We start from the raw sequence: 25,163 nt of genomic DNA on the forward strand, positions 1-25,163 counted from the left end.
GAATTTGTAATGCTTGTTTGAGTCGGATAATAGCTTAACATGACTAATGGTTTGGGCATCTATGCCCGACTATAAATAAAATTGTGAACCTATATATTATCGAATTTAGTACTAAATCTGAACTACCGAATCCCACAATCTCATATACAATATCAATATATGTAGATGTAAAACGTTTTATCATATATGCTAGTTTATATTGCTTATGCTTGCATAGGATATGAATTATCTATATAATTTTGTTTTGCAACGAGAAAAAAGGTGCACAAAAAATGCTTAAAAGTAGTGGCTTGTTACCTAACATATAAAGACTATTCACTACTAGCAACGTCTCTTTTGTCGCTTAAATTCATAAAAAATAAACAGTTTAGATAAAACATGTTTAATTTACAACCATTTTGTATTGCAGAATATATATAGACATATATTTCAAAATCAAATTCATTGAATGAAAAATACGGAACAATATAGAATTGGAAATAAGTTCATGGGTATGACGTAAGCGGCTCGCTTTGTTAAAAGACCGAAAGTAAATGAATAATGAATTAATTAATTAGCTGTTTCTTCGATAAATAGCGGCGTATGTATATAAGATTTTAACATTTTATTTATTTCATAACAAAATTCATAGTAATATTTCCGGTTTTATATCAATCTGCTTATAAAACATATACAAAATGAACAATATTTACTCGCATAATTTGTCGGGATAATTACTCGAAATAATTATGCGATTGGAGTTCAGAATTGTGTACCGTTTGATACACAAGTAACTTCCTTGTCTAACATCTTTTCCTGGAAAAATTACTTTATATGTTGGCCTACATGCTGAATTCAGTGTTTACATAACATCTTCTTAGGTAATATTCTTGATACTTCCTGAAATATTTGAATTAAATCTGACAGTGATAATACAAAAGTGATCACACTGTCTCTGTCTGTCTCTGAATATTGCTTGGCATCTCTTACGTATATTATGATTGAGAACATTTGCAGCTTTACATTTTATAAACAATCTGACAATGTCTTTTTAAAAGATTATGTTGTTGTTGTTGTTGTTATATAAAAGGAAGTGTCTAGCCGTCCGGTAACCGGACGCCTAGCCTGCGTTCCTGTGTTCCTCAGGGGATTTTCTAGTCGTCCGGTAACTGATTTCCTAATGAATAAGACATGATTTTATATAGTTTTAATGTTATTTACTTAAGATATCTATACTTATCTGCAAACAAAATTTTGTGTAAATACATACTATAAACATTTACAATAAATCACTGCATTATTCAGCCGATAAAATGGAAGTTTGCCGAACTTAATAATGGCGAGATCGACGTGGCGTCTCTTACTAAAATCTGTTCATCTGGAGGCTTTTATGGGATTGGAATTTTTAAATTTTAACAACTTTTTCACTGGATTTTTCAAAATTAAAACAGTTTTGAAGTACTTTCAATTTTCATATTTTAGTATTCAAGTATTTTTTAATGAATAACTGTTTTAAATGACATCTAATTTCAAAAGCGGCAGCGTGATGTTCAAAACTTAAAGAAAAACCGGAAAACGGAAATATTCCTTAATGTCGATATGGTCAATAGTTAAGCGTTCATAATTAATCCATTTTATTTTGAAATAATTATATTCAAAATTAATGAATGAATTGCTTTTTTAAAGCTTTCCATTCTTCAAAAAGTTTGTGTTTTAATAATTAAAGTTTAGGCCGTTAGAAAAAAACATCACTTTTTACAAAATAGCATATGGACGTTCGGGGATCAATGTTTTATCATTTCTAAAAATAGAATATCAACGGATTTGTAAACAAACACGATCTCTTGCGTTTAAACGACTGAAAAATCAGATAAGTATTGATATTTAATTTAAATAACATTTAAAACTATATAAAATCATTACTTATTCATTAAGAAATCAATTACCGGACGACTAGAAAATCCCCTGATGATTTGCTAGCCGTCCGGTAACAGCACGACTAGAACGCAGGCTAGGCGTCCGGTTACCGGACGGCTAGACACTTCCTATATAAAAAGCAAACTAGTTGAGAAATTAGTAACTGGTCACATGTTTTTCTGTTCCAAGGAAAGATAAGATAAGTTTTATTTTAAGTCGGCAAGACATATAACAATTCAACATAAGCTCTGACTGAGCTTTTTAACCGACTACTTAAAACAAGTACAAACAACTAGCAACAAATATATAAGAGCTATAAATAAAATAATTTCATTAGAACATAGTTTAAAACAAATTACCACATAATAATCTGCATAAATTCATAAATACTAAGATTATTTAATACCAGGAGTTTAAACAATTAAAATATAACTTTGTTAAAATTACATACTATCCTTATCTACACTACTTACATAAACGAAAGGCTAAGAGACTAGGCAATATAAAAAGATGGTTTTAAAAAAGCAAGACTATCACATGAGAGCTTATTAAATTTGAACTTATTATTAACTCTACTACTGGGTATGGTTAGCGGTACTGCCACAAGAACTTAGCCATTTTTTAACAAAATGCACAATACATAAATTTTTAAGTGCAAAGAGGTCACAGTATAAATCACTTTTTTAAGTACATATATATATATGTCTTAAAACAGAAACAAAATTAGTGATCAAGCAATCATATCACAGGGCTCTTACTGATGTTTGTATGACTAATCTGTCCAACCAGTGTACTCGTCCAGTTGACAACAGATAGGCTTTCCTATGGTAAATAGAGAAAGCACAAAGGGCAACAGTGATAGATGGAGATGAGCAATAACTTAAAAGCAACAGAAAAAGCATTACAGGAAACACAAGAAGTTGAACTGAATAAAACAGGCAGCAACAGAAGGCACAATACATGCAGGAATGGACAAACATATGCCAGACATTCAAACATAATATATGACAGTAGAATTTTTTTTATCATTACAAGAAAAATTATGCTAGCATATAAGCAACACAAAATGAAACAGTCACTATTACATATTTAGCATATACAGACTAGCATTAAGGCACAGAAGAACATACAGCACATGTATCAGAATAATAACAACACAGAACAGTCATTTTAAGAATGCAGTCCATGACTCTGTAGGTTTGAATTTGTTTATTTGTGACAGGCAGAGCATTTGCAATCTTTAAATTACAATTCCAATTTGACATCATTGATTTCAACTGTCCAAAATTACAGGACTGACGGAAGGATTCAGGGAGAGAGTTCCAGAGTACAGGGGCTGCATACCTAAAAGAGTTCTTACCAGCTTTAGTAGATTTCACTTGAGGGATCTGTAACAAATTAGAATAACGGAAATTATATCGACTGTATTGTTTTTGAATAAGATTGTTCAGGACTGGTGAAGATAATTCATGAACATTTTTGTAAGTTTCCAGTGCCATTGTTCTTATACGCCTTGTATGTAGAGAAGGTAATGTGGCTTTCATTAGGAGTTCTGTATAGGATGACAAGTAATCTTCATAAACCTTTAGGAACCTTTTTCTCTTGAACATAAGTTAAAACTTAAAGGTTAAGTTGATAATGATGTTACACATTGATGTAAACAAAGCCCAAAGACAAAATTTCAGATGTTTTTAATCGGAAAAACACGTCAAAAAATGGGCTTATCGTTTATTCAGATAATTGAGTCAGTGGAATTGAAATGAAAACATTGGTCTTTTTTAAGTACATGTTACATTTAAAAAGAGTGCTAAGTAAGAAAAACTGTTCAGTACATCGCTAATTTTCTGTATTCAGAAAGTCAGAGATGGAGACAGAACCTAGCATTGTTGCTCCGTCATTCAGCCAAGGTCAGGAAGCATCGTTTGAAGCAAATGACTTTGGCATGGACAATTTTCCGGAGGATGAAGATTTTCCAATGGATGATGGTTATGATGATGCTGAAGTCACTGAAAATCCTGGAGAAGACTTCCAAGCGGGTGGTGATACCGGCCAGGATGTTGGAAAGTTTAATCAAAGTGCTGTCCCTAAAGCAAATGTAGGTGCAAATTATGCTCCAGGAACATTTAGAGCAGCAACTGGTGACAGTTTCCCAAAGGGTGATGATGCAAACGAAGAAAGTTCTGGTATGGATGATTATCCAATAGATAACAATTATGATGAACCGTATGATCAGAATGATATGAATTATGCTGATGAGAACTATGAAGGTCAAGGTAACTATGAAAGTCAAGGCTATGATGAAAGTGATCCAAGTCAGGGGTATGAGGGTGACATGAACTATGCTAAACAGGGTGCTGTAGGGCATAGTGAAGGCGGAGAGGGATACTATCCACCAGAGGAGGGCTACTATGACCAGTATGATCAAGAAGAAGCAAATGAAGTGCAAGGTATAGATTTTTGTTCATCATCTCATAGTTACTGTTAGATCCACCATCTCAGCAACAAGGGTTTTTTTTTCCAGATTTCTTTTAAAATATAAGGCAAAACCAATGATGTTATACATCGTTCTAAAGAACTCCAAAGGTGGTAATAGGAACTTTTTTACATTTACAAAACATTTGGATTAGTTTTGAATTTATGGTCAAAAACAATTTTAGATGGGTTTATTTCCATTGTAAATTTCAGGAATTTCTGACACTAATTTTTGACTATTTGTAAATGAATGATTACAAAACTTTTAGAATGTTTTAATTTTGTAAAAGTTCTAAAAAAAGACTTTTTCAAGATTATAATTTTGCCAGTTTTTACTATGTGAAAAACATATTTTTGTCTGTTACTTTGGTACGATTATATATTTTAGAAGTTCAAAAAGGTCAAACCAACACCCTCAGAGACATTTAGAACATCTAGATCTTAGATCTTTCAAAATAAAGTAGCATTTACAAAAAAAGCTTACAGATTAAGTGTGTGAACAGTGTCATTTTACTATAGTTTTATGCTGTTGAAGTTCGTGGTAAATATCATGTTTATTTCTAGGATCATGTCACATGAATAATTGATTCTTGCTCAGCGGTCTTTGCAAAAGAACAAAACAAAAAAAACATGATACATATTATTTGTATGTTTACAATTCTTACTCTGATGTTTTCATTTACTTTTTCTGTACACACTGAATGGTCTTAACAAGTTGTGCTATTTGTTTATTGTATTTTCTTCTACACATAACTATGTTAATGCAGAATTTTTAAAGAATATTTTAGTCAAAATTTAATGATGCATTTTCAAAACTGTAACTGTTTAACAAATTACATTACAGGTGAAGCAGGCTTCGAGGGTGAGGAGGGAGATGAAGAATATGAGGAAGAAGAAGAAGAAGAAGAAGAAGAAGAGGGGGAGAGTGAAGGGGAGGAATCTGAGGAGGAAAGCGAAGATGAGGACGTGACTGATGCCATCAACTCGCTCGACTTTGACAGTGGTAAGGCATTATAATTTTCATTGATATGTGCTTTGTTATGTAACAATACTTCCATTACTAGAGTAGAGAACAAAACATGCATATTAGTACCTAAATCTATTATTTTTGTTGGACCCATTTTGGCTATTTTTATGCCCCTGGTGTCAAACCTGGGAGAGCATATTAGTGTCTGTGTACTGTCTGTCCATTTGCCACACATTCTTGTGTACTCAAACACCAGGTACAATTCCCATACCATTGAAATGAAGCTTGATATACATCATCAGCATAAAGTGACTTTTTTTGGCGGGGGGGGGGCATGTGTCATACAATGTTGGCATCATTCTTGTAAGAGTTATGTGGTTATTAAAACAATAAGGGAGTGATTTGATAGAAAGATAATTTCTGATATATGAGAACATCAGATACCGGTAGTCCATCTGTCCCATTCTTTAGCCAGTCCATTAGTAAGCATTAATAAAAATGGTAAGGTATGGAGGCATTTTATATTAATTTTGTATTAACATGAAGGTCATCAGATGACTTGTCACACAAAACATGACCTAAACCTTACTGTGTATTATTAAAAATAAACATGATTTTTCATATTAGAATATCGAATCACAAGTTTTCAATGAATCCTTGTTATAGAATTTGGTTTGGAAGGGGAAAGTGCAGAAAGTATAAACACACAGGAGCCAGCCTCTGCTGATATGCCAGGTACCAGCGGACAGACTACTGAAGGTATACTAGAGTTTAGTACAGTGTTACATTGCTGTAATACACAGAATTTCACAAATCTTTGCAGCTTAAAACTGATTCACATATTTATAGAAATATTATATGTATCATTGTTTTATGCTGGAATATATTATGATTTTACAGATGGGCGTTTCAAGAAATCTTGTCTTTTACTGGCTCTCACATTTTTTTCTTCTGAACGTTTATCAAACTGCACCACTGGACCATATACAAGTACTTGTATTAATATAAGTTCTTGTATTATGTGATATACCTTGTGCAAAGATAGTGCTTTATCTCCCTTTCAATACTGGCTCGCAGTACAGTTTGTATTGTATTTCTTGCTTTCTCATTTATAAAGCTTATGTATGCTTCGGTAGGTTTTTGTACATATGAACTAACATATAGAATAATAATTTAGATGTAACCAAGAAATCCAGGGAATGATAATTATTTCACAGTATTATTTTTTTGGTGAACAGACAGTTCGGATAAGCCAGAGAAGAAGAAAAGAAAGCGTAAAAAGAAAGAAGGTCCAGATTCAGGAAATAAACAAAAGAGAAAACGAAAGAAGAAAGGAGAGAGTGGAGAAGATGGGGAGAAAAAGAAAGCAGATAAAGGCGCTAGGAAAAACATTCGGTATTGACAGATGTAACAAGTTCATAAGTTACTGATTTCAGTAGTGATGGAATTGAGATAAGAATTACAGATTGGCTGATGCAAAGTCCTTTGGTTAAAGTGGAGAACTTAGCAGATTCATTCGTTATATTTCAGTACTTGGTTGTAGAAGAAATAAATATATAAGAATAGTTCAAATATTTAAAGACTTAGCTGATACCCAACTTAAAATTCTTTAATAATTTACGGTTTCCTTTTATTTTCTAAAACAGAAAAATTTTGTCAGAGAACAAACTGGAGAAGGAGACCCTTGATGCTCAGGCAGCTGAGTTGGAGAGACAGCGCCGTCTCCAGGAGCTGAAGAAACAGCAGCTTGCTAGTTTACTACATGTGTCTCAGGAGAAAGAACCAAAGAAAGAAAAAGATAGCCAACTTAAATCTCTGCTTCAAGGTAATATATATGAGCCGTGCCATGGGAAAACCAACATAGTGGGTGTGCGACCAGCATGGATCCAGACCAGCCTGCGCATCCACGCAGTCTGGTCAGGCTCCATGCTGTTCGCTTTTAAAGCCTATTGGAATTGGAGAAACTGTTAGCGAACAGCATGGATCCTGACCAGACTGCGCGGATGCGCAGGCTGGTCTGGATCCATGCTGGTCGCACACCCACTATGTTGGTTTTCCCATGGCACGGCTCATATGAGCTTATCCCGTAGCTCATCCGAGCCAAATGATATGAAAGCAGTTTCTAGATTATGATGGATATAAAGTTAGGATGCCCAAAGTTAAGTCAAAGAGAATAATTAATATTTCAGAAAAAATCAACATATGTATATTTAATGAAAAATTTAATGTATCTTGATACTAGATTGCCTTTAGATATTAACAGTATACTTAGATATGTGAGATATATGAATTATAAAGCTAGCAGCATTGTTCTTGTAGAGAAAATCTGTAAAAGAAAGAAGAGTGCCAGATTTTAATTTGTGTTTGTTTGGGACATGACAAGCTTTTCTTCTATTTGTTGAAAATTAGGTCCAAATATGCACAAGACATATTGATTTTAAGCTTGTGATTTATTTGCAGCTGCGGAGGAGGAGGCAGAGAAAGAGACTGATGGCACGGAAGTGGAGAAGAAGGAGGAGAAAAAAGATGAAAGAAAGGGCAAGAAAGGTTGAAATTTTTCTGTTTATAATAGAAAGTGTATGCTTGTCTCAAAATGTCTTTGATTGTGTCACAAAGGAGAAATAGAGATTTTGTTTCTCCTGTGTGAAGGAATTCTGTTAATTATTAGTTTCTGCTAGAAATTTTAGATAGATCCAGTAGCTTGTAATTCTTCACACACTTATTAAAATGTATAAAACATTCTACAAGTACCTGTACCTGTTCAAGAATGAAATCTCAACAATTATAATGTTTTTCTTTTGATTGCTGAGTGTCAGATTGAAGAAAGATTTTTCCAGCTAACAATTTCTCCAAAGCCTTAGATTACTGATTTACATGGTTACTGGCAATATGATAAATATATATGCTGTTAATTTTTAGAAGGTGTGATTGACATCAGTAGTGGGGAGGATGATGAAGATGTTGTCATGGTGAACAGTGAGGAAGAAGAGGAGGAGGAGATGTCGGACGAAGATTATGCAGAGGCTGAGGACGTTAACAATAGTGGAAGTCATATCAATGATATGTACAACATCCCTGATGATCAGGGCAGAGTACTTGTCAATGTAGGACACCCGACATCTGATCCAGATATCTACCTGTCAAATTTAGTTGCCAAACATATCAAACCTCATCAGGTAATGTTATGGACATTTGAACAACCTACTCTTGGATTAACCCTTACCCTGCTAAATTTCTATAATGGATTGGTCCATCATTCAATTTGGGCAGTACCATTTATTATTCAAAGGGGTGTTTACTGAAAATTTACTGACTGAATAGCGAACAGTGCAGACCAGTTTGATCTTGGTCTGCACTGGCTGCAAAGGCAGAATCACTTGCCGCCAGCAGCCTAAAGGTTAAGAGAAAGGATTGTTATTTATCACAAACATTAATTGATTTATCTTCTTCATGTATGTATTTCTTGATTAGTTGGAGGCATTTTAGGAAATATTAACTGAAACTGATGAAACGTTCGAGAAAAATAAGATGTGAATAACTCAGATTTATACAAGCCTTGGTAAGTCTTATTGATTTTCATGTAACTTGATCTGTTTAAAGACCTTTATCACATGTTTGATGTCATGGGAATGAAATAAAGCCGTTACATAAATTTGGTAATACACTAGTCTAATAAAGCTTTGACGTTGAAGTTGTTTAAAGTATAGGAGACGTTATTATTATTATTACCGTATACCAGATTTATATAGCGCCCTTTTCATGATAAACACGTTCAGAGGCGCTTTACATAGAGCAAACACGGCCACACAGGGCGCGAAATTCATCCTCTACTAGTACAGATGCAGAAATAAAGCCCCCAGAACAGACAGAGAGAACTTTTTAGATACAGACTTTTCCGGCTAACTTAGCCTAGCTCTTTGCGAATAGACAGTCTGGTTCTTTAACGTGCCCAGTGTATAGCACCGATACACACGAAGCTGTCTTTCCTTGGAAGAACCAGTACAGGCCTCTAAGTTAGGTGGGAGACACTCAAGAGCATCTCAGAAATTTCCAGTGCCTGGACCAGGATTCGAACCCCGGATTTCTGGATTGACAGTCAAGCATGTTACCACTAGACTACCGGCCCACCCACGTTGGGCGAATTACTTGGTCTATAATAGGTAAAGAAAGAAGAAATTTTGATGTTTCAGCAGAAGAGCTTACATGTGATAAATAGAATATTGCATTGTGTCTTTTCATATTGAATTTATTAAACTCGTTGAATGAAATTGATAAAATTCTTTATTGTTTTATCCAACTAGTTTAATGAATTCAATATGAACAGACACTTAATAATCATATCTTGCCGTGTCATGATTGGTTGATTGAATTTTCAGATTGGAGGTGTGAGATTCCTGTATGACAATTTGGTAGAGTGTGTTAACCGTTTTAAGACCAGTGCTGGTTTTGGTTGTATTCTTGCACACAGTATGGGTCTCGGTAAAACTATACAAATGATTGGGTTTATCGATATATTTCTACGTCACGCCGGAGCTAGGACTGTTATGGTTATTGTACCCATTAACACTCTTGCTAACTGGATGGCAGAATTTAACATGTGGGTACCAGACAAGGAGACCTGTGAGAAGTATAATATACCTCCGGAGGAAACGGAACCAAGACCATACAAGATTTTCGTGCTGAATGATAACTACAAAAATACTCCAGCCAGAGCTGGTGTTGTTGGTAAGTGAGACATCAATCTATACTATTTACTGGTACTGTTAAATCGGTTCATTTGTTGGCAGTGGATTGTGTGGTTAATTCCAAAAAGGTTATTTCATGAATTCATTTGTTTCAAATTGTAAAGATACAGTAAGGGGTCATCTGTGGCCGAGTGGTTAACCAAAGTCGCCGACTTCAAATCACTTGCCCCTCACCAATATGGGTTTGAGCCTCACTCTGGGCGTTGATTTCTTCATGTGAGGAAGCCATCCAGCTGGCTTACAGAAGGTCAGTGGTTCTACCCAGGTGCCCACTTGTGATGAAATAATGCACGGAGAGGCACCTAGGTTCTTCCTTCACCATCAAAGCTGGAAAGTCTGTAATTGTGTCAGTGCGACGTTAACAAAACAAACAAATAAAGATACAGTTAAACAATGGACAAACAAAGGTATGAACAAAATGCTCACATTATTCAGGGTTTCAGGCAATCCAGGCATAGAAAATATAACAAAGACAGCCGAGAACCAGATGAAATTTGCTCAATACTAAAGTCACTGTATTATAAATGACGTTTAATTCTATAATTGGGATTTACTTTTGTGTGTCATCACCTTGAAGTCAAAGAAAAATTGTCTGACTTCAGATATGAATAGTTATGATTTAAAAGCAATCTCTCAGCTCATTTTGAAGAGTCTCTGTCGGAGATACCTGAAATATAGTATTTGTTTATTTGTAGGTTCCTGGTACCAAACTGGGGGTGTTCTACTGCTGGGTTACGAGATGTACCGCCTCTTGTCAAGTAAGAAAGTTCACCTACAAAAGGCTAAAGGTCGCAAGAAAGTAGCTGGATCTAATGTTATAGATGTGGAAGAGGAAGATAGAGACAAAAAGCTTCTCATGAGTAAGTAACAGTAGGGATAGTTCTGATTTGCAGAACTGACAGGGATGGTTCTTCCTGTTTGCTGGACAAACAAGACGGGTACTTCCTGTCTGCTGAACTAACAGGATGGGTAGCTGCCACCTGCAGAACTGGCAGGGATGGTTCTTCTTGTCTGCTGGACAAACAAGAGGAGTACTTCCTATCTGCTGAACTAACAGGATTGGTAGCTGTCATCTGCAGAACTGACAGGGATGGTAGCTCCTGTCTCCTTGAACTAACAGGAGGGATAACTCTAGTCAATCTTCTGAAGTAACAGGAGGGATAGCTCATGTCTGTTGAACTAATAGGATGGGTAGCTCTAGTCTGTCTGCTACATAGCTTAAATGTTGTAGACCACTTTCTTTATATTATTTGATCTTGCTGTGGTAAGCAGAGTTGTAAGAAGTATTTGAATAAACAGGTAAATTTGATAATTAACTAGGGTAAGCATAATCAAAACATTTACAAAAATATGTTATTAGCTCGATGATATAATCCTTTTAATTTTTGAGGGGCCTCTGTGACCAGGTTAAGTTGTTGAGTTTGAATCACTTGCCTCTATCCACTAGTGGTGATTTGAAACTCTGCAATGGATGTAGAATTGTTTCCAGTAAGGAAGCCATTCAGCCGGTGGTTGCCATGGAAGCGGAGGTCTTTCTCCGCCACTAAAGTTCCATGAGGCTTTTAATTTTATGTTAAAAAACCCAGATAAAGCAGCTATCTAAATAGATAATTGAGCCGCACCATGAGAAAACCAACATAGTGTCTTTGCGACCAGCATGGATCCAGACCAGCCTGCGCATCCGCGCAGTCTGGTCAGGACCCATGCTGTTCGCTAACAGTTTCTCCAATTCCAGTAGGCTTTAAAAGCGAACAGCATGGAGCCTGACCAGACTGCGCGGATGCGCAGGCTGGTCTGGATCCATGCTGGTCGCACACCCACTATGTTGGTTTTCTCATGGCGCGGCTCATATTATGTGTAAATTACATGGTTAGAAAATCATTACTTTCAATATTACACATGAATTTATGTAGTTAGATCATTAAAGGGAGGTAATCATAAACAATGGATTCAGTAATATGTCCTACTGTGTTATTCAATTTTCAAACCTTTGACAAATACATAAGAAAATAATTATCAAAAAAAAAAGGATTAGATAAGATAGAGACAAATTTATGTTCTTAAGAAAAAAAAGTGGCAGTTAATAGCTGAAAATTTCCATATGATCGATATACTATAATTATGTTGGTGTTTCTTAAAATCCAATAAAATAAACAGACTGTTAGTTTTGTTTTTGCAGGAATGTTTAAGATATTCATGAATATGAAAGCTGTGTTTAAGTTTTGAGGGTAGTAAAGTAGCTTATATGCAGCAGATGACACAGAAATGCATAAAGGTAGAGGAATTTGCTTACGCATAAGTGAGATATGACAACTGGCCATCTTTTCAGTAAGGAAGAATTTTTATGCATATGAGATGCTATTTGTGTTTCAGGTATACATGAAGCTCTAGTAAATCCTGGTCCAGACCTAGTTGTTTGTGATGAAGGTCACAGAATCAAGAACACCCATGCTGGAATCTCCCAGTCACTGAAACAGATCAAAACCAAGTAAGTTAAACTTCTAACAAATTGATACATCTTATGTATGAGTTTACTCATTAGTCTTTCATTTTTATGCCCCTAGTTTCAAAGGCCTGGTAGACATATAGTGTTTGAAGTATGTGGCCACCATTCCTTTCATCAATCACACTTTCTTGTGTGCTCTACCTACAGTTTCCGCATAATTAAAGTGAAATTTGGTACCATCATTAACATGAAGTGGACATGCATATAGTTTGGATTTCATGTCTGATATTATTTTTAGTTATGCTCTTTTTTAGACTTTGAAATATTACCACTACGTTAGAACATTTTGTACTCGATCCTCCCAACAGTTTCTTTCCAGCTGAAATGGGACTTGATATACATCATCAACATGAAATGGACATGTACATATATTTTGGGACTTCCATGTCTGATTTATATGTGTTCTGAAGTTATGGCCCTTTTTTGGACTTTGAAATATTACAGGTTTATCAAAGCATTGTGTACTCAACTCCTCCTACAGTTTCCATCCAACTGAAATAAAAACTTGGTATACATCGTCAGCATGAAATGGACAGTTGCATTTTATTGAGACTTAACTGTCCAGTTATTACATGGTTCGCACAGGTCCTTGAAAGTCCTTGAATTTGACCCTAAGTCCTTGAAAAGTCCTTGATTTTTTTCTTCCAAAAATCCCCTGAAAAAGTACTTGAATTTTGAAAAAAAAGGTAGAAAAGTCCTTAAATTTTGCTAAAAACAGGGGTGCAATCATATTGTAGGGGAAAAATACAAAAAACAAATAATAAATAAGTCAAAACGAGCGAAAAAACGGTGTAAAATAAAAATACATGCACACCCACGGAGGGAACGCTAGTTGAACACCGTTTCGGTACGGAAGTTAGATACAGAATGGCGATTTTCACAACGTTAAAATATTATGCGCAAGGTAGCCTGACTTACAACAACAACAATGAGTGGCCCAAAAAATAAATGTAGTTTCGCCAATAAATGGCTTACACAGGATGATTATTCATCGTGGTTAAAGGAGTTTAAGTCAGACAAGCATAAGTGTATGTGATAAACTCATTGATGTCGGAACTATGGGAGAAAGTGCGTTGAAATCACACGCGAAAACAAGAAGTGAAGTCCCTTGAGGACAAATTGAAAACTAGTCTTGAGAGCTTGAAAGACTTATAAGAAACATGTACTAAGTATGTATACAGGCAAATATAGCTCATAAAAGGTAATCCCATTGAAGATCTCATAAAGGTTAAGATATGCTATTGTAGCTTATGGAAAATAAAACTGTTCTGTAACTTTTCTTCTATCATAATGCCTTATGAAGAGCCTAAATGGTTTTGTAATTTAAGATTTAAAGCGATTAAAATAGTCCTTGAAAATCGATAAAAAGTCCTTGAAAAGTCCTTGAATTTTTTTTGCCAAGTCCTGTATGAACCATGTATTATCTCCCGCCAAAGGCATGGTATATAGCGTTGGCGTTTTCTGTCTGGCTGTTCATCTGCATCCATCTGTGTGTTCTTCCATCCGTGCACATGTCCGAAATTGAAAATGCTTATAATTCAAGAAGTATTTTAACTAGAATCACCAAATCTCACTTGGTCATTAATTAGCACATAACCTTTGCTCACATGTAGTATTATTTCTCTTGACCTTGTAAAAGCGAAGTTTTTCCCCTTGATCTGGTAAAAGTGATTTTTGACTGTATCTAAGTAACCTATTGATGGATCTTCATGAAACTTTATACAAATGTAGATTACTGTAGGGCATAGGTGAACGAATAATTTCATCAGGATCACTATTGTAACTTCAGAGTTATTGCCCTTTAATTGTTTTCCAATCCATAAATTCCCACATAACAAAGTAATCCACTGATGGATTTTCATGAAATTATCACAAAGTATAGATCACTATACTGGGTGGTGCATGCACATCTTCTCTCAGGATCTCTTTAGTAACTGCAGAGTTATTGCCCTTTAATTGTTTTTAAATTCATAAATTTCCACAAAACAAAGTAACCCAGTGATAGATCTTCATGAAACATGATACAAATATAGACTATAGGGCGGTGGTGCTAAGCAATTTTCATCAGGATCTTTTCAGTAACTGCAAAGTTATTGCCCTTAAGTTGTTATATCTTTCAAAATACATTCCCTTCATTCACAAAACAACCTATTCAGTAGGGGATATTAATTCATTGAATTTGCTTGTTTTTCTGGAGTTTTTGGCCCTTTTTCAGACTTTGAAATATTTCAACTGCATCCTCCTACAGATTCCGTCCAACTGAAATGAAACTTTACATGCATCATCAACATGAATTGACATGCACATATTATTGGGGCTTGTATGTCTGATAATTTTTTCTGGAGTTATGGCCTTTTTTAGGACTTTGAAATATTGGTAGAACTTCCATGTCGAGTTATTTCTTTGGGACTTTGAAATATTATCCATTCAACTAAAATGAAACTTGGTGTACGTCATCAGCACCAAGTGGTCATGCTTATTTTGTCAGGAGTTTTGAGTCCTTGTTACAGTTGTGCCCCTTTTTCTAACTATAAAATATCATTGTTTCAAGCATTTTAAGTCTTACAATGTACAATGTTGAACCCTTTATTGGGCCTCCGGCCGAGTGATAAGTCGTTGACTTCAAACCATTATGCCTCATCGATGGGTTCGAAACTCATTTGGGGCGTGAAATTCTTACGTAAGGAAGCCATCAGCGCTTACGGAAGGCGTGTTAACCAGTGCCCGCCGTATGAAATATGCACAGAGGGTCACTGTGGTCTTCCTCACATTAAAGCTGGAAAGTCGCTATATGAACATAAAATTTTCGTGCACGTTAAACCCAACAAAATAAATAAATGAACCTTTCTTATTATCGCCAGAAAGTGTTCTTCATTTATGACTTATGTTATAAGTCAAACCAGACTGAAAACTGTCCCTTACTTTTACATGTAGCTGTAGCCATATGAAACCTAGAAAATGAACAAAAATTAAACCAGTGCATTTGGTTGTATTAAAATTATGCTATTGATCAAAGTTAAACATGAAAATAAAAAGTTCATTTGGATTAAATTTTGTGAAATAACCAAGAAATCCACAAATATTAGTGCCCAACAAACATATGTGATTTCACAGTGGTATCTATTCTGCTAAAAAATATTTCAGTTTTACTTCATAAGCACGGACAAAGATTTTAAACTATGTCTTACATGATTTTTCAGGAGAAGGATTGTACTGACTGGATACCCACTACAGAATAACTTGATAGAATACTGGTGCATGGTGGACTTTGTGCGACCAAACTTCCTTGGTACGAAGACAGAGTTCTGTAACATGTTTGAGCGCCCAATCATGAATGGTCAGTGTGCTGATAGTACACCGCAGGATGTGCGCTTGATGAGATATAGGGCACATGTTCTACATAGTCTACTTGAAGGCTTTGTTCAAAGGTGTGTTAGAACATATGATTATATTCTAGAACGTAAATCAAATGCAGCACTGTCCAAAACTTAGAGTATTAGAATTGACATGTAAATATCATAGTTATGGTAGCCTAGTTTTAATATGTTAACCCTTACCCTGCTAAATTTCTATAATGAACTTGTCCATCTTTCAATATGGACAGTGCCATTAACTGTTAAAAGGGGTGCTTGCCGAAAAGATACTGACTGAATGGCGAACAGTGCAGATCTTGATCAGACTGCACAGATGTGCAGGCTGATCATGATCTACACTGGCCGCAAAGGCAGGATCAGTCGTGTCCAGCATGTAAGTATCAGGTTAAGAGCAAACAGCTTGAAATAAAATTATATGTTTTAATTATGAAATATAAATAATTGCATTTAAAAAACATTAATAAACTTATTTATTATTAAGATTTTTTTTTATAAATGTCAAGGTATTATAGGAAGAACTCTTTGAATTTGTTTTGTATGTTTTAGTTTTGTCTGGTATATTTGAAAACTGTATTTACAACTGTATTGTGAGTAAAAACTTTCTCAAGCTGTAAGTGTTAGCAACCTGTTAAATTTTCAGAGAAGAGTAGTACTAAAAATGTAATGTAAGCTGAAGTTAAACGTTCAAATACTTATAGCAGCATACTTTGACTGCAATTTCTTCTGACTTACCAAGCTGTGAAATTGACTATTGGTCAGCTGCTCACGAATATAATTGCAGTCATAGAGTGTGTATAAGTAACATATATGTTAGAAATTAATGTTTTGTGGGGACTTTAGCTTAAAAATTTCGCACACATGTTAACATATTTAGAGACAGGGTTGGCCGGTATTTCCCGGGGATGGGAAAAATAACTTGAATTTTATAATGATTTTCTGAAATATGCAAACAGGTGCTATTAAAAGTTGTTTGTAACTTTTGATATGTTTAATCAGTGCCCATCCCGGGAAATACGAGTATTTTGTATGTAATATTTAATGCCAACCCAGTTTAGAGAAGATAAAAAATGTCATTTTGAATTACAGGAGAGGTCACACAGTATTACAGGCAGCTCTGCCTCCTAAAGAAGAGTATGTGCATATGATACGTATGTCCCCAATCCAGCAGAAACTGTATGAGAAATTTATGGAGTCAATCACTGATGCTTCTTCAAATGGCTGGGTGAATAACAATCCTCTAAAGGCATTCTCAGTCTGTTGTAAGGTAAGACATGAGGAACAAGATATTTATAGTGGTCTGTCAGACTTGTACTATAATGTTCTGAACATTTGAAGGTAACTGATTATGTTCACAAGTTCAAGGCATTGCAATGGTTAGGGAGCAGATGCCAGTTTTTGGACTTTTCATAAGCCGGCTGGAGACCGTCTTCCTTCAGCAGAAATTGCCTAACACAGAGACCTGAAAGTAATAAAGCAAATAGTAACTACATGTATTTGTATTTTCTTAAAATCTATAAACAATATCAGCCATTTATTACACACTGTAGTCTGTACACAAATCATAGTGAAACTTCGATCCAAGAAAATATGAACAATTTTCCAAAATATTATCGTATTCTCCATGGCCGGTTGATCCCTGGGCAAGGTGTATGCTTTCCACTACAATTTTTATAGAAGACATTATGTTGAAAATCATTTATCATCCACTACTGATTCATGTGGAGAATTTTGCAGATACTTGTGAAGAACAAATTAATACTTGTTCAGAATCCAGGAATGCTGATTGGGTAAATTGCATGCTGTTACACAAATGAAATACTCTTCAAAACGGAGCTAAACCTAAAAGAGTTGAACACATCCTGGATGTCAGGTACATTGTAGATTTGTTTTCTCTTGATGCTTTCAGATCTGGAACCATCCTGATATTCTGTTTACATGTATGAAGAAAAGTCTGGATGATAATGACCTTGACATTGAAACTGGTGAACCAAAGAAAAAAGGGGGCAGGGGAAGGAACAAAAAGGAAACCCCACCAGCAACCCCTAACCCAGAGGCTGGAGCTAGTCCAGGAGCCCAGGGTGTAGGTTTCCCAGGACAGGGACCAACTTTAAATATAGGAAGACAAAATGAGCCGACTATTACATATGACTGGGTGTGTACATTGTAGAATGTTTATTTATGATTCATTGCAACATGTCAAGAGTTATATCATAATTGTGAAAGATAGATTGTAAACTGACAACATGAGAGATGTTCAACAGCATATTACATTTGGACAGACACATTTAATCTGTCACAGGTCTTAGTTAAAGCAAAATAACGTCTCTAAGGACCTTAAGGCTAAGGTTGTTTTACAGTGATATTGCATTTTGAATGTCTTCTCGTTCGAGCAGATAATCTATTGATGAATTAGTTTTTCAGGCAGATGACATTTTAAGGAACCATTTTTTCAGACAAATAACATTTTGATGAACTACTTTTTAGCTCAACATGACAAAAGTCACCAGAGCTATTGCGATACTGCTGGCATTGACATTGTGTGTAGACACCTTAACAATTCTTAGCAAGCTCATATCTTGGCTGTTACTCATCACAACTTCATACATGCCTTCCCCATGATAAAACCAATTGAATAACATACAGGTCACATAACTCTTGCTTTCATATCAATGAAATTATGTCCCTTTTATGCCCCTTTTTATACTGAGCCCTTTTTCCAACAAAATTCTGTTTGTGACTGTCAACAAGTCATTGTCTCAGTAACACATATCTGAATAAAACTTCACATACTTCTTTGTCACAGTAATAACGTACTGAATGACAGGTCCCATAACTCTTGCTGTCATATTGATGAAATTATGCCCCATTCTGTACTTAGCTTTTAGTTTATCAACCAATTTATGTTTGTACTTGTTGGCGAGTTAGTTTCTCATTGAATATATATTATAAGTCAATGATAGGTTACACTTACCTTAGCCATTGTTATTCTGATGGTATAAACTAAGTTTTATAACTTTTGATGTCAGTTAGATAAAATCATCTCCTTTTTGATACTTTGATTTTTATACAAATTAGATTTCAAGCCTTTGTTTCTTCTGTCTTTATTGGATATATTTTGTTATTCCTTGCTGTGAAGTCAAATGGCAAATATAGAAATGCTGTTCATACATCTATGTCTGTCCATTTGTCTGCCTCCTTAGGATGTACTCTTGTTAAACTTTTCATCATCTGAGGCAACCGTCATTGTCTGCTGATAACTCGTGTTCAGGCAAAAACATTTTGATGTTGTTTTTTTTTCAGGCAAATGAAATTTTGAAGGACTATGTCCCAGGGCAGTTGGATAATGGCGGGAAGATGGTGATATTGTTCAGTCTTATAGAGCAGTCTCTACTAGCAGGAGATAAAATTCTAGTTTTCAGGTGACAGACAAGTTGAAAGTTTCTTTCTCTTCAGTAACAATGAAATTGATAGAAGAAATTGTTTCTGATTTATATGCTTCAGATTTATCTTTTTCAAAGAACAAATTAATGTTGAAAATTAAAGAGTTGATTTAATCTGTTCATACATTCATATCATTTTGTTTAAGAATGTTTGTCTTAAGGAACAAAAGAGGAAAACTAAACTGCATGTCTTGTAATATTTTATGTGAATTAAAAAGAAATTTGTAAAATGATAATTTTTATACATGTAATTGGTTTTATCATTTCAGTCAAAGTTTGTTCACATTAAACCTTATCGAAGAATTCCTTGGAAAGTTTAAAGTGCCAAGACCAGAATTGGATGAATACTGGTGCAGAAATAAAAACTACTTCAGTATGTTGTTAATTAATTATGTGAACATTGTAGTGATTTAAGAAATTAATTAAGTGACCATGTTGTGATTTAAGAAATTAATTATGTGACCATGTAGTGATTTAAGAAATTAATTATGTGACCATGTTGTGATTTAAGAAATTAATTATGTGACCATATAGTGATTTAGGAAATTAATTATGTGACCATGTAGTGAATTTAGTGATAAATTAATTGTATTGTAACGTAGTGATTTTAGTGATTAATTAATTGTGTGATCATGTAGTGATTTTAATGGTTAATTGAGTGTTTGATAATTAGTGAAGAGGCATCCTGTGATCTAATACTGGTTTTAGTGGAGCCAATATTTTGCCATATAATTATGATGACAGTGAATGGTATGTTACAAATACAGTAAATAAATGGTATGTTACAAATACAGTAAATAGTGCTGATCCTGGTGTGAACTTTTACTGGAATATTTCTGCATTTCAGGGCTTGATGGTAGTACATCTAGTTCAGACAGAGAAAAGTTGATTAATCAGTTTAACTCGGAGCCTAACAAATGGGTTTTCCTTCTCTCAACAAGGTAGTATAAAAGCAGAACTTCACCTTTGCAAAGCTACACACTTCAGATTGAGGGACAATTTTCATTAGAGTGACAAGTTGTGTAGCTCTACCTGCAATATTTTTATAATTATGCCTCTTTACAACTTGGAAAAATACCTCAATTTCTCATTTAAAAGCTCAGCCTTGCTATAATGAGGCACTTGCAAATAAAATATTTTTTATCAGACAGGTTTTAAAAGATTGCATTTCCCCGCATTGACATAGGTTTCCATTTCTCTGCAGTGACATAGGTTTCCATTTCCCCGCATTGACATAGGTTTCCTTTTCCCCGCATTGACATAGGTTTCCTTTTCCCCGCATTGACATAGGTTTCCATTTCACTGCAGTGACATAGGTTTCCATTTCCCCGCATTGACATAGGTTTCCATTTCACTGCAGTGACATAGGTTTCCATTTCCCCGCATTGACATAGGTTTCCATTTCCCCGCATTGACATAGTTTTCCATTTCCCCGCATTGACATAGGTTTCCATTTCCCCGCATTGACATAGGTTTCCATTTCACTGCAGTGACATAGGTTTTCAAAACGTAAAATCTGTCTGTTTTCATATTACCAGTTCACTGTAGGGAATCACATGATCACTGTGGGGAATCACATGATCAAAATACAGTCTGCATCGTACTTGCGACCACCTCTATTAAGCGATTTTTATATTAACGACCAGTCAAAATCCATCCCGAACGTTTTCAGTACATAAATTCATTCCATTAAACGGTTTTTTAGCTCACCTGTCACAAAGTGACAAGGTGAGCTTTTGTGATCGCGCGGTGTCCGTCGTCCGTCCGTCCGTCAGTCAGTCCGTGCGTCCGTCCGTAAACTTTTGCTTGTGACCACTCTAGAGGTCACATTCTTCATCGGATCTTTATGAAAGTTGGTCAGAATGTTCATCTTGATGATATCTAGGTCAAGTTCGAAACTGGGTCACGTGCCATCAAAAACTAGGTCAGTAGGTCTAAAAATAGAAAAACCTTGTGACCTCTCTAGAGGCCATATATTTCACAAGATCTTCATGAAAGTTGATCTGAATGTTCACCTTGATGATATCTAGGTCAAGTTTGAAACTGGGTCACGTGCCGTCAAAAACTAGGTCAGTAGGTCTAAAAATAGAAAAACCTTGTGACCTCTCTAGAGGCCATATATTTCATAAGATCTTCATGAAAATTGGTCAGAACGTTCACCTTGATGATATCTAGGTCAAGTTCGAAAGTGGGTCACATGCCTTCAAAAACTAGGTCAGTAGGTCAAATAATAGAAAAACCTTGTGACCTCTCTAAAGGCCATATTTTTCATGGGATCTGTATGAAAGTTGGTCTGAACATTCATCTTGATGATATCTAGGTCAAGTTCGAAACTGGGTCACGTGTGGTCAAAAACTAGGTCAGTAGGTCTAAAAATAGAAAAACCTTGTGACCTCTCTAGAGGCCATATATTTCATGAGATCTTCATGAAAATTGGTCAGAATGTTCACCTTGATGATATCTAGGTCAGGTTCGAAAGTGGGTCACGTGCCTTCAAAAACTAGGTCAGTAGGTCAGATAATAAAAAAACCTTGTGACCACTCTAGAGGCCATATTTTTCATGGGATCTGTATGAAAGTTGGTCTGAATGTTCATCTTGATGATATCTAGGTCAAATTCAAAAGTGGGTCACGTGCCTTCAAAAACTAGGTCAGTAGGTCAAATAATAGGAAAACCTTGTGACCTCTCTAAAGGCCATATTTTTCATGGGATCTGTATGAAAATTGGTCTGAATGTTCATCTTGATGATATCTAGGTCAAGTTCGAAACAGGGTCATGTGCGGTCAAAAACTAGGTCAGTAGGTCTAAAAATAGAAAAACCTTGTGACCTCTCTAGAGGCCATACTTATGAATGGATCTCCATAAAAATTGGTCAGAATGTTCACCTTGATGATATCTAGGTCAAGTTTGAAACTGGGTCACGTGCCATAAAAAACTAGGTCAGTAGGTCAAATAATAAAAAAACCTTGTGACCTCTCTTGAGGCCATACTTTTCATGGGATCTGTATGAAAGTTGGTCTTAATGTTAGTCTTGATGATGTCTAGGTCAAGTTCGAAACTGGGTCAACTGCGGTCAAAAACTAGGTCAGTAGGTCTAAAATTATTAAAATCTTTTGACCTCTCTAGAGGCCATATTTTTCAATGGATCTTCATGAAATTTGATCTGAATGTTCACCTTGATGATATCTAGGTCAGTTTCGAAACTGGGTCACGTGTGGTCAAAAACTAGGCCAGTAGGTATAAAAATAGAAAAACCTTGTGTCCTCTCTAGAGGCCATATTTTTCATGAGATCTTCATGAAAATTAGTGAGAATGTTCACCTTGATGATATTTAGGTAAAGTTCAAAACAGGGTGACGTAACTTCGAAAACTAGGTCAATAGGTCAAATAATAGAAAAACCTTGTGACCTCTCTAGAGACCATATTTTTCAATGGATTTTCATGAAAGTTGGTCAGAATTTTTATCTTGATAATATCTAGGTCAGGTTCAAAACTGGGTCACATGAGAGCAAAAACTAGGTCACTATGTCAAATAATAGAAAAAAACGACGTCATACTCAAAAGTGGGTCATGTGGGAAGAGGTGAGCGATTCAGGACCATCATGGTCCTCTTGTTTATTAAACGACTAGTGACCACATTAATGTTGTCCTGACAGGTAAAATATTCGACAAAAGTATGTATTAAGCAACCGGGTACCAAATTCAAGCCGGGCATTTCTTCACCTGTGTAATTAGCGAGTACGTTTTGCACCTGCCTAAATGCAATTAACCTTTATAGCAGTTGAACTGACGAACAGTCCAGCTATAATTTTCACAGTTTGTGAAATATATATACATATATTTATGTTCATAATAAATACAGTTACATTAACAGTTAAAGATAACTTTTCTTCACCTGGTTGAAATTCATTAAGAGACCATTCCATTAAGAGACCACTTTTTAGCATTCCATTGGGCAGTCTCTTAATACAATGTCGACTGTATTCTCTAAACTAAAATAAATTTATAAATAATATGGGATAAAATTGAAGCAACTTTTGCTGTAAATCTGAAATATAGCCTATCATATGGCAACATAGATGTATCCTAAAACTATATAGATTTCAATCACAATCACCTTCTGATTATCTGGAACACTTCAAGAAACTGAAACAAGTGTTTGTAATTACAGGATATCTATCATTATTGTCAACTACATATTAATAATTTAACAATTTTCATTAGTCATATGTTAAGCTATGTTTAAATTTCATATCTTATCATGGTAGGAAATTTATTCATGTTGTTAAAAATATAACTTTGGTTTAGAGATTATTTTGATCATGTGATTCCCCTCAGTGAGTTATGAGGAGAGAGTCAATCTTGTTAAAAAATTTTCTATTGTACTACTATTAATCTCTATAAGATTCATACATACCATTATTTGACATTTTCAGAGCTGGATCTCTTGGTATTAACTTGGTTGCAGCAAACAGAGTTGTTGTTGTAGATGCTTCATGGAATCCATGTCATGACTGTCAGGCTATCTGCAGAGTGTACAGGTTTGGTCAGGTCAAGCCTAGCTACATTTATAGGTGAGTGATGGAACTTACGTGCTTCCTTCAAAATGTTTTTACTACAGCTTCTGTAAAACATTCTTTAAGGAATGTTCATCAAGGGGCATTTAGAAATTTAAAGAAATTATAAATTTTTCAACAAGCCTTGAAGGTGAACTTAATTTTTATCATTGAGTATAGATTTAGCCTTTTCTGTTTTTCCAGTTGTGTATTTATCTGTTTGTTTTTGGAACGTCTCATTCAGAATTTGGTTACCATAGAGATGTTATGGGATTGTTGCCCTTTCTTAATTTATAAAAATTCTTCTTCTTTGGATAAGCTGATGCTTTTCTTGTATGAAAATTAACAGCAATATATTTATTAATTTGTATTTGTAAAGGCTTGTTACGGAGAATACAATGGAACGAAAGATATACGACAGACAAGTGAACAAACAGGGAATGTCTGACAGGGTTGTGGATGAACTTAATCCACAGAATCAGTTCCGGAGAGAACATGTTGACAAACTCATGTACCATGAAGTAAGCTGTTTATTCACACATGCATTTTACCTCACCTGAGCACAAAGTGCTTGGGGGGGGGGGGGGGGGTCTATTTTGATCACTCACTGTCTGGTGTCTGTCCATACTTTTCTCCTCTGAAACCATCTGGTGGAAGTTGATGAAACTTTGCCTGAATTGTTCAAATCGTTCATCTTGGTAGGGACCGCTAAATATAGGGAAAATCTTCAAACAACATTGCTCCTAAACAGCTAGTCAAATTTTGAAATAATTTCACACAAATGGTCCTAATTGTAACCCTCTACCAAGGTTGTTAAAATTATTCTGATTCATCAAAAGACATGGCCTCCAGGGGGTGTGGTCACTTTTCCCCATATGTGTATAACGGTAACTTTAAGAACTTACTTGTATGAAACTGCTGGCCTGATTTTATGATAGTTTCACACAAATGGTCCTTGTGTGACCCTCTACCAAGAATGTTCACGATATTTTGATTTGTCTAAAAACATGGCTACCAGAGTGTATGGTCACTTTTCCCCATATGTATATAGCGGAAACTTTAAAAATCTTATTGTTTGAAACTACTGGCACAATTTTAAAATAATTTCACACAAATGGTCCTTGTGTGGCCTCCTATGAAGATAGTTCAAATTATTTTGATTCATCAAAAAACATGGCCGCCAGGGGGGGGGGCATAGTCTATTTTT

General features: G+C 35.3%; 1 protein-coding gene across 1 annotated transcript in view; it reads left to right on the forward strand.

Moving 5' to 3' along the window:
- The first annotated feature begins 404 nt into the window (after positions 1 to 404).
- Positions 405 to 25,163, forward strand: part of LOC123530438 (helicase ARIP4-like) — a 41,744-nt gene continuing 16,985 nt past the window's right edge. The window contains exons 1-19 of the mRNA XM_053521499.1: positions 405 to 580; positions 3,751 to 4,343; positions 5,213 to 5,371; positions 6,002 to 6,094; positions 6,574 to 6,730; positions 6,982 to 7,160; positions 7,796 to 7,882; positions 8,255 to 8,511; positions 9,712 to 10,060; positions 10,776 to 10,940; positions 12,454 to 12,568; positions 15,787 to 16,014; positions 17,047 to 17,224; positions 17,867 to 18,112; positions 19,261 to 19,379; positions 19,670 to 19,773; positions 20,248 to 20,341; positions 23,837 to 23,974; positions 24,336 to 24,477. Coding sequence (XP_053377474.1) covers positions 3,761 to 4,343; positions 5,213 to 5,371; positions 6,002 to 6,094; positions 6,574 to 6,730; positions 6,982 to 7,160; positions 7,796 to 7,882; positions 8,255 to 8,511; positions 9,712 to 10,060; positions 10,776 to 10,940; positions 12,454 to 12,568; positions 15,787 to 16,014; positions 17,047 to 17,224; positions 17,867 to 18,112; positions 19,261 to 19,379; positions 19,670 to 19,773; positions 20,248 to 20,341; positions 23,837 to 23,974; positions 24,336 to 24,477 — 3,393 coding nt within the window. The 5' untranslated portion in view covers positions 405 to 580; positions 3,751 to 3,760. The remainder of the gene's footprint in view (positions 581 to 3,750; positions 4,344 to 5,212; positions 5,372 to 6,001; positions 6,095 to 6,573; positions 6,731 to 6,981; positions 7,161 to 7,795; positions 7,883 to 8,254; positions 8,512 to 9,711; positions 10,061 to 10,775; positions 10,941 to 12,453; positions 12,569 to 15,786; positions 16,015 to 17,046; positions 17,225 to 17,866; positions 18,113 to 19,260; positions 19,380 to 19,669; positions 19,774 to 20,247; positions 20,342 to 23,836; positions 23,975 to 24,335; positions 24,478 to 25,163) is intronic.

This window comes from Mercenaria mercenaria, chromosome 13, assembly GCF_021730395.1.
Source record: "Mercenaria mercenaria strain notata chromosome 13, MADL_Memer_1, whole genome shotgun sequence".
NCBI classification, from domain to species: Eukaryota; Metazoa; Mollusca; class Bivalvia; order Venerida; family Veneridae; genus Mercenaria; species Mercenaria mercenaria.